This window comes from Trichoplusia ni, unplaced genomic scaffold (genome assembly GCF_003590095.1).
Source record: "Trichoplusia ni isolate ovarian cell line Hi5 unplaced genomic scaffold, tn1 tig00002105, whole genome shotgun sequence".
NCBI classification, from domain to species: Eukaryota; Metazoa; Arthropoda; class Insecta; order Lepidoptera; family Noctuidae; genus Trichoplusia; species Trichoplusia ni.
In genome coordinates, this window is record NW_020800199.1 from 1 (window position 1) to 9,827 (window position 9,827).

At 49.0% G+C, this 9,827-nt stretch overlaps 1 protein-coding gene across 1 annotated transcript; it reads right to left on the reverse strand.

The window, feature by feature from the left end:
* Positions 1-1,512: 1,512 nt before the first annotated feature.
* Positions 1,513-2,121, reverse strand: LOC113507440 (the record flags this gene model as incomplete). The annotated part of the gene is made up of 1 exon (XM_026890296.1): positions 1,513-2,121. A coding segment is annotated over exon 1 (609 nt), but the record flags the coding sequence as incomplete, so codon positions are not given.
* Between the last annotated feature and the right edge of the window lie 7,706 nt (positions 2,122-9,827).

The window sequence follows — 9,827 nt, forward strand, 5'->3', positions numbered from 1 at the left end:
TCACATGGTCCAGTCAGAAACAGAAGACTATTGCTCTCTCTACAACTGAAGCAGAGTTTGTAGCTGCAAGCGAGTCTGCTAAGGAAATTACATGGTTGAGACAATTGTTATTAGACTTAGGTGAACAGTATGATTCTGTTTTGTTATATGTGGACAACCAAAGTGCAATAAGATTGATTAATAATCCTATCTTTCATAAGAGAACTAAGCATATAGATATTAAATATAACTTCATAAGAGAAAAGGTTGAGGAGGGCATAATAAAAATTGAATATATTTCCAGTTCCAATCAGTTAGCAGATATTTTGACTAAGTCTTTGCCAGCTCAAACATTTATATTTCTCAGAGATCATTTGTTGTCTAAATTTGAAGAAGATACAGAGTGTGGAAAATAAAATTATAGAGGGGGTATTGGTTGGATAATTTTATTAGTTAATATTAGTTAATAATAATTTTAAGTTGATTTACCACTCTATGTTATCTGTGCTATCTGTAACATTACTCTATGACATTATTGTATCTGTGTCATTTTTCATTATTATTGATTAAAGAGCCAACGTTTTTGTGCACCAGAAAATCTCTTTTTCTTTGAAGAATCCTATAAACCTAATAATAACTATCGTGAGACTGATTCATTATTAAATGATGTAACGGTTTACTCACGCGTATTTATCGGGGTAGCCCGACTAGTTTCGGACCCAACCGGAGTCCTTAATCATGAGCAGACGCGGCGGGATCGCGAGTCGAACTGACGTCAGCGGCCGCGCATCTCGCTGCGTAGCGTCGCGCCCGCGCCGTGAGCGGCGGTGGGGCCGGCGACGCCGGTGGCGCGGGTGGGGGGTCTGCTGTCGTCATTGGCATCGTCCGTGCTCCCGTACTGGCTGAGTCAGTGCATACTATGCTGACCGCGTCGCTTTCCAGGCTTGGCTTCGTATGACATAATGCAGCATTCAGTGCTGGTTTCCACGCTGGTGGCAGTGTCCATCCACGATCTCTATTGAAATTCGGGTGACGGCTGATTTCTATAGCCTCACGTACTTTTCGCGGCACGAAGTATTTCTCCTTCGCTAGTACGGAGGCTTTGTCGAAACGTATGTAGTGTGCCGTCCCCGCATTACACACATGTTCTGCCACTGCCGACTTGTCGGTGTCCATGTTCTTCATGCTGCGTATATGTTCTGTCTGTCTGGTTGCTACATTACGCCGGGTTTCCCCAATGTAGCTCAGGCAGCAGTCGCACGGTATTTTGTATACTCCCGGGAAGCCTAAAGGATCCTTGTCCTTGGCAGAGCGGATCATCTGTCGCAGTTGTCCGGGTGGCCGATAGATCGTCTTGATGCTATATCTCCGGCGTAACAAGCGACCTATCTTGTCTGTGACACCCTGCACGTATGGTAAGTACGCAGGAGTCCGCTCAGCCTCCGCCGGACGCTTGCGAGCTTCGCCCGCAGATCCCAGGAGACGTCTACACTTGCGCCACTGATATCCATTGCGCTCTAATACGTCACGTACATGCCTCAGTTCCGCATTGACGTATTCATGGTCGCAGAGAGCGAGTGCTCGGTTCAGCAGCGTACGAGGCACCGAAGATAGGTGTGAGGGGTGGTGATGGGAGTCGGCTCGTAGGTACCGGTCTGTGTGCGTTGGCTTCCGGTATACGGTATGAGTCACCCGTCCGTTCGGCTCTCGGATGACCAGTACGTCCAGGAACGGTAACTTTCCTTCTTTTTCCTCCTCTATGGTGACCTCTATCTTCGCGTGCACCCGATTTAGGTGTGACGTCAGGTCCTTCAATGCGTCCCGGGCGACGACAGCAAAGATATCATCTACATATCGCCACCAGTATCGCGGTTTCACGTTTGCAGAGTCTAGTGCTTTTTTCTCAAACCACTCCATGAAGATGTTTGCCACAACGGGCGCCAGTGGTGAGCCCATAGCCACTCCGTCAATTTGGAGGTAAAAGTCCCCTCGCCACAGGAAATATCCACTTTTAAGACAATACGTGATACTCTCAACGTAGCCAGTAGGTAGTGTAGTTCCGCCTAAAAGGGTTGTGATTATTCGTATGACCTCATCTACTGGTACGTTGGTAAACAGCGACGTAATGTCAAAACTAACCATTATATCTGTGTCCTGCAGCTGTATACCCTCTAGCAATTCAACAAAATGACGGGAGTCTCTCACGTAGCTACTCGTTTGGCCCGTGTATGGTTGTAATAGTGTAGCCAGGTGACGCGACAGTTTATATCTAGCGTCTATCTGGCTAACTATAGGTCGTAGGGGCCAATTTGATTTGTGTATTTTTGGCAAACCATAAATTTTGGGTGGTGTCGGATTGAGTGGACGTAGTTAAATACGCGTGAGTAAACCGTTACATCATTTAATAATGGAATAATTACAATATTTTTTTGGGGGTGTATCGAAAATAACTACAATATTTTTTGGGGGTGTATCGAAAGAAGCTTTTGTTGACCTGTTACGTTACTAATGACGTTTTATTCAATCACTGATTTTATTTAGAAACGACTGTATATATTTGTTTGCGGAAAATAAATATAATGTCTTCCTGCAATATTATTACATCTCGAAAGGGAAAAGTGCAATTGGTCGTTGATGGATTTATTTACTGTGTGAACAAAGTGCGTGACAATGTTTATTATTGGCATTGCATTGAAAAATGTAATAAAACGTGTAACATCTGGATTAAAACTATAAAACATGAAGATGAACACCATGTTGTAAGTAAGAAAATTAACGTGCATACTCACTTACCACAGCCTGAACTGATCCAAGTACGTAAACTTCATAAAGACCTAAAAGATAGTGCCGTATCGTGTGGAGATAGGCCTTCACAAATAATACAACGCTGTAATTATGCCATTCCGTCCACTAGTGCACCATTTATGCCAAATAAATCCGCTATGCAAGCTATGATTCACCGAGCAAGAAACCGAAATATTCCTAAACTTCCTGTTACACTCGAGGATTTAGTTATACCAGAAGAATACCAAACAATAAATGGTATTTTTTTTTTGATTGCCCATTATTGTCATGAAGGTGAAATAGTTATAATTTTTGCAACTGAACAAAATTTAAAACTCCTCGCTGAAGCAGAATTCTGGATTATGGATGGCACATTTAGATGCAGTCCCAAACTGGTATATCAACTTTACACTATACACGCTATGGTAGGGGACCAGGAATCTACTCATCAGATTTTACCATTAGTGTATGGGCTCCTTTCGGGCAAGAGCGAACATTGCTATTTTATATTTTTGGAGTTACTGAAAAACAACACTTATAATAGGATAAACTTGGAATTAAATCCCAGAATAATCATTACAGATTTCGAGAAAGCCGCCATTAACGCTTGTAAACTTAGTTTTCCCAGAAGCCAACATAAGTGCTGCTTTTTTCATTTCGTTCAAATTATATGTATTGAAAGAGCAGGTCTATCACAAAGATACAGCCAAGACAGCCAGTTCGCTCATAAATTGAGACACATTACAGCTTTAGCATATTTACCACCCGACGAAATCCTCGCAGCCTATCAACTCATAAAAGAGAACGTGTTGCCGAAATCTGCTGAAGCACTATTTGAGAGTTTTGAACAAGATTTCGTAATCGGAACAAGAAAGTGTGTCTCAAAAAGCAGCAATCGTTCGAAAATTTTAATTCAAAACCTTCCACCGAGGTTTCCACCTCAATTGTGGTCTATATCCGACTCGATAGCGTGCAATGTACCTACAACACAAAATGCTTGCGAAAGCTGGCACTCCAGATGGAACATACTTTTAAATAGAAAAAAAAAGAATATATTCAAAACAATAACAGAGTTAAAAAAAGAGCAAAGAAACATTGAGAACGAAATATCTCGAATAAGGGCACAAATACAAAAACAGAGTTAAAAGCGCCAGAAGAAACACGATAAAAGATTAAAAAATCATCTGCAAATGAAAGAAGAAATGGAAACTATAGAGTTTTTAGAAGGAATTGCCTACATTATGTATTTAAAAAGGAAATAAGATTTTATGTTAATTATAGCTTTGTAATAAATAATCCTTTGAATTTGTATGTAAGTTATTTATTTTCAAATATATTCAATATTTAGTAAATATTACTGTTGTTTCTAAAAAGTGTAGTGTTGATTTTAGACACAGTAATAGTGTCGACATAATAGCATTTCTAAGCAGCGTTAGTCGAGGTAACCTCATGTCGTTATACAGTTGTTGTCGTAGTAGACTGTTGCCGAAGTCGCGTCGGTTCCTAGTAAACACTTGTCGAACCAACATTTTGTCGGAGTACAGTAATATCGGAGTTAAGACATGTCTATCCAATGTATTGTCGGAATTGAGAAATGTCTATGTTCTATATTGTCCGAGTTTAATCTTGTCGCATAAAAAAATGTCGAAATTTAGATTTTGAGTCGATTATCAGAAAAACGTGTATATTTAAGAATAAGTGTAAACTGTCATTTAATAGTAAGTAGTATGAGGTTTTTAAATCCTAATGTTAATGTTCTAAATTCAAATTAAGTCTTCATAGGTTTCGTATTTTGTATAATGGGTAATTTTTACCCTGTATGGAATATGAAGGAAATGGGTAAAACAACAGCGTAAATGAAAAAAAATGTAAGAAACGTTTATTTAATAACTTGTATTCCCTCCGCGAGCTCTTATTACTGCTTCCATACGGTTCTTCATCGATCGGATGAGAGTCACGATCACATGTTGTGGTATATTATCCCATTCCTCTTGGATTGCATTTTGCAGCTGGCTAAGTGTTTCTGGAGCTAGATCTCTTGCTTGAATTCGTCTCTTTAATTCATCCCATAGATGTTCAATGGGATTCATGTCCGGGCTTCTTGCTGCATACCATAATGGAGATACCGACTTCGGTAAGATAATCTCGTACGACGCCCGCGGTGTGAGCTCTAGCATTGTCGTGCATGAATATGAAGTCGTTGCTAATCAAATGTGCATAGGGCATCACATGAGGTTCAAGACACTGTTCGATGTACCGATGAGAGTTTAGTGCAGGCAGCCATGGCCCAGACACAAAGGCAAGTTCCGTCTTACCGTCGGCGCTGATTCCTCCCCAAACCGTCCACGAACCGCCACCATAGCTGACCTTTTCTTCAATGCAGCATTGTGCAAAGCGTTCTCCATCTCTTCTGTAGACCTTGTTCCTTCCGTCGTTACCATACAGCATAATTTTACACTCATCAGAAAACAGTACTTTGCTCCACTGAAGGTATGACCAAGTTAGGTGCTCGCGTGCAAAGTTAAGGCGCGCTCTTCGATGGTCTGCAGTTAATTTCGGCCCATTCGCTGGCTTATGCGGTGCCAATCCGCGTTCTTTCAACCTTCTTCTTATTGTAGAGTCACTTACAGCTACTCTTCGTACAACGCGAAGCTGCTGCTGCAGTTGAAAAACGTTAAGGCGTCGATTTCGTAAAGAAGTTGTTACAATAAATCGATCATCTCGCTCAGAAGTGACCCGATTCCTGCCAGATCCTGAACGGCGCGTGAACAAACCAGTCTCCCGATAGCGTTTGTAGATTCTATGAACAGATGATAAGCTTAGATGCAATCTTGCAGCCACAACACGCTGACTAAGTCCAGAATCCAGCAATGCCACCACTTGGGCGGCTTCTGCGGGCGAAGTATCCATATGTTTTTAGAAAAAAAAGTTTTTTCAGACGTCCCAAAGTCACAGTAAATGAAATAAGAAACAAAAAGTTTAAAGACAAGCGCTAATTTTTAGTTTTTAATTTTTAATTTTTAGTTTTTACTAGAGACCCTTTCCAATGTCAGAGCAACCAAGTACCTCTACAAGCTTACTATTGCCACCAGCAACTCATAACTTGAACTAATCGAAAATCTCAAAGCAGGAATCTGAGTCATACAAGGCCCACACGCATTCCACCTGAACGCTGAGTCCACCAGACTCCATGGTCTCTCCAAGACCCGATCTCAGCCAGAGCCACCATAGTCTCTGCTTCAGCCCCACCTCCGCCAGAGCTACCACGGCCTCTGCTTCGGTCTTACTTCAGCCAGAGCCACACAGGCCTCTGCTTCAGTCTCCACCTCGGCCAGAGCCACCATGGCCTCTGCATCGGTCTAACCTCCGCCAGAGCACTACGGCCTCTACCTCGATCCTGACCAATGACCAATGACCTAAGATTCCATACCATCATAATTCTCAGCCTCTTTCTCTACTTGAAACGGTACTTAGTTCTCGAACATACATCTGAGATACAGTTACTTTGAATAAAGTCTTTACTTGAGTTAGTAACTAACTCTTTCCCACAAAGTTTAACTCACAAGTTTGATACTCAACACGCATAGCTGACAATAATGACATGTGGATCAACACCTATCGTCATTCAAATAAAAAGAAACTCATTAAACATAACAGTGCTCAAATTCGATTAACTCTGGAAAATGTTCACCACCACTATTCAATCATAATCATAAACCAAATGACCTTCACTCGGTCCAACACCATGTAACCTCCTCAGGTTACGAAACAGTAGGCAACCTCTATCCGGTCACCACCACACGTAACCTCTATCCGGTCACCACCACACGTAACCTCCATCCGGTTTCAAAACACCACCAGAGAATCTCAACCTCTCAAGGCTTAATCAAAATAATCTCAAACTAGGTTTGTTCAACATGGGGTGCCAGGCAAAAAACCTCCTCGTGTGCCTGGTGGCTGCTGGTCCCTTACGGATACGTCCGGGGGGAAGAGCAGTCGCTGGGCCGGTGCACCCTGGGCACGCACAATAATCGTCTCGCGAGTTGGGGCAATTGTTGTGCGTGGCAAATTTCTGCCGGAGCGGAGGAGTCGCTCCCGAAGGCTCCCTGGCTGCGCTCTGCAGCTGCAGAGTGCATGACTAGGGAGTGAGGTGGGGTAGACCGCGGGCCGTTGCTCCGGCCCGTGGTCTAGGGGTCGCCGCGGCGTATAGATCGCGGTGACCGAGGTGGGTAAGACTGTGGGCTACTCCTCTGCCCGCGGTCTGACGCATCCGTGGCGAGGTGTTGAGCCATGGATGTGCATAGGTTGGGGTGCAGGGCAGAAAACCTCCTCGTGTGCCTGGCGGCTGCTGGTCCCTTACGGATACGTCCGGGGGGAAGAGCAGTCGTTGGGCCGGTGCACCCTGGGCACGCATTACAATCGTCTCGCGACTTGGGGCTATTGTTGTGCGTGGCGAATTTCTGCCGGAGCGGAGGAGTCGCTCCCGAAGGCTCCCTGGCTGCGCTCTGCAGCTGCAGAGTGCATGACTAGGGAGTGAGGTGGGGTAGACCGCGGGCCGTCGCTCCGGCCCGTGGTCTAGGGGTCGCCGCGGCGTATAGATCGCGGTGACCGAGACGGGTAAGACCGTGGGATACTCCTCTGCCCGCGGTCTGACGCATCCGTGGCGAGGTATTGAGCCACGGATGAACATAGGTTAAGCTAGCTATAGGATTTAAAAAAAAAAAAAAACAGAAAATCCAAAAAAAGAAGTTAGTTTGTAGACACCGAGCAGCGGGCGGTATATCCTGCACCAGAGGCATCCGCGGGCCTCGGGAGGATCAAATAGCCTCCCAAAAGAGCGGCCGCATCGCCTTGGGGAAGCGATGTGCGTAACACCCAATCTTAAAAATGATGTCTGACACGAGCAATTTGGTTGTGTCATGCGATCCGGCTGACGCCCGGCGCTCGCAGGTACCCGGGCCTGCGAGTGTGAAATTGGCTACCGATGGACGCGCAGGGGTAGGCGACCAGGCCCCTGTCGCTGATAATATCACTGGCAGCACACAAAATGCCGAGGAGCGGCCGCGTGGATCGTCTTCCGTTAGGAAACGTCCACGCGACCGTGCTTCGATGGGAGGTGGTTCGGCGGGTCAGTCCTCCGATGAGGACGGCCTGCCGGCTCCGAAGTTGCCGACCGGGAGGAGAGGTCGGCAGACATCGAGGGGGGCGAGTGCTTCGCGGCCGCGGAGGGACGCACAGGGCAGATTTGTGCGTTCCAATGCCAGCGAAGCAGAGAGTGACGTGGGGGTCACCACCGAGGACCCTGGCGGCGAAAGCGGTGCCTCGCTGGGGAGCTCGAAGGCGGAGCTCAACGCTGCCAGGAGGGAGCAGCGCAAAGCCGTCGCGGCCGACGAAGTGTCGGCGATGGCAGAGCGCGCGCGTGAGCGACGCGCTGCTCTCACGGCCGAAGGGGGCGAGCCATCTGCGGTGGCCCTGAGCCAGCTGGCCTTGGACGGGGTGGACTTGGTCCTGAAGGTTGCCACGAAGTCCGGCAGCCTGAAGGGCACGTTCACTTGCGGTCTGAAGGAGGCTGCCGCGGATATTAAGGAGGCGGTTGGTATCCTCCTCAACAGGACGGCCTCAGACGAGGTCGCGAAGTTGCAGGAGGAGAACGGCCGCCTCCGTGCCGACCTCGAGGACCTCCGGCGGCAAGTCGCTGCGCTGAGCGAGCAGCAGCAGCGACGCACGCCGCCCACTGTCGCCGCACCGGTGGTGGCCCCGTCTCCCGCACCGAGACCGGCAAGCGCTCGTTCCGACGACGAGGTCGAGCGCATAGTCCGGCTCTGCATGCTCCAGTGCGGGAGCATGGTCAATGCCCGCATAGAGGCGGTGTCTCGGCGCCTCCCTCCGGAAACCCTCCGTCCGCCCCTAGCGGCCGACGCAAGACGGGGGATGGAGGAGCCGCCGAGGCCTGCGCCTCGCCAGGGGAAGCCCACGGGGGGCGTCAAAAAGCCCGGGGAGGGAGCCCCGCCAAGTGCTCAGCCCACGACGGCCGGCTCTAAGGGTGAGAGCTGGGCGACAGTCGTGGGCCGCAAGAAGGCCCGCAAAGCCGCAAAGGCGGACTCAGCGGCAGCGCGCGCCCCAGGCCCTACGCCAAGGGCAAAGGCGGCTACGCAGCCTGCGCGACAGACTGCCAAAGGCGGTCGCAAAGGGCCGACGGTGCGTGCCCCGCGTTCCGAGGCCGTGACGCTGACGTTGCAGCCCGGGGCTGCGGAGCGCGGCGTTACGTACCAGTCGGTCATTGCCGAGGCCAAGGCCAAGATCAAATTGTCAGATCTTGGCCTCCAGTCCGTCACCGTCAGGCAGACCGTCACGGGTGCGCGGCTGTTCGAGTTGGCCGGTGCTGCGAGCGGCAGCATCGAAAAGGAGGACGCTCTGGCCGCCAAGATGAGGGAGGTCCTCAACCCCGCGCCTCGCGGACTCGCCGTCTGCATACCGGCCCATAGTGCTGCTAGACGAGGCGGGCAAACTGTTTGAGCGAATCATCGCAGATCGCCTCGTCAGCCACTTGTGCAGAGAGGGGCCGGACCTGGACGACAACCAGTTTGGTTTTCGTCGGGGGCGCTCCACCATAGACGCCATCATGCGCGTGAGGGCCCTGGCGGAGGAGACAGTGTCCCGGGGTGGGGTGGTGCTGGCGGTGTCGTTGGACATCTCCAACGCCTTCAACACCCTACCCTGGAGTTGTATTCGGGAGGCCCTAAAATATCATCGTGTGCCTCCCTACCTCCGTCGTACAGTAGGGGCTTATCTGGAGGATAGGTGCGTCACCTATCGGGGACGTGACGGTGCTGGTCGGCACCTTATGTCGTGCGGTGTTCCGCAGGGATCGGTTTTGGGGCCGCTCCTGTGGAACATCGGCTACGACTGGGTGCTGAGAGGCGAGCTACCGCCGGGCGCCGACTTGACGTGCTACGCGGACGACACGCTAGTCACAGCCCGGGGGAGCTCGCACAGGGAGGCGGCGTTGATAGCCACGGCTGCGGTGTCACAGGTGGTGAACCGCATCCGGCGCCTGGGCCTAG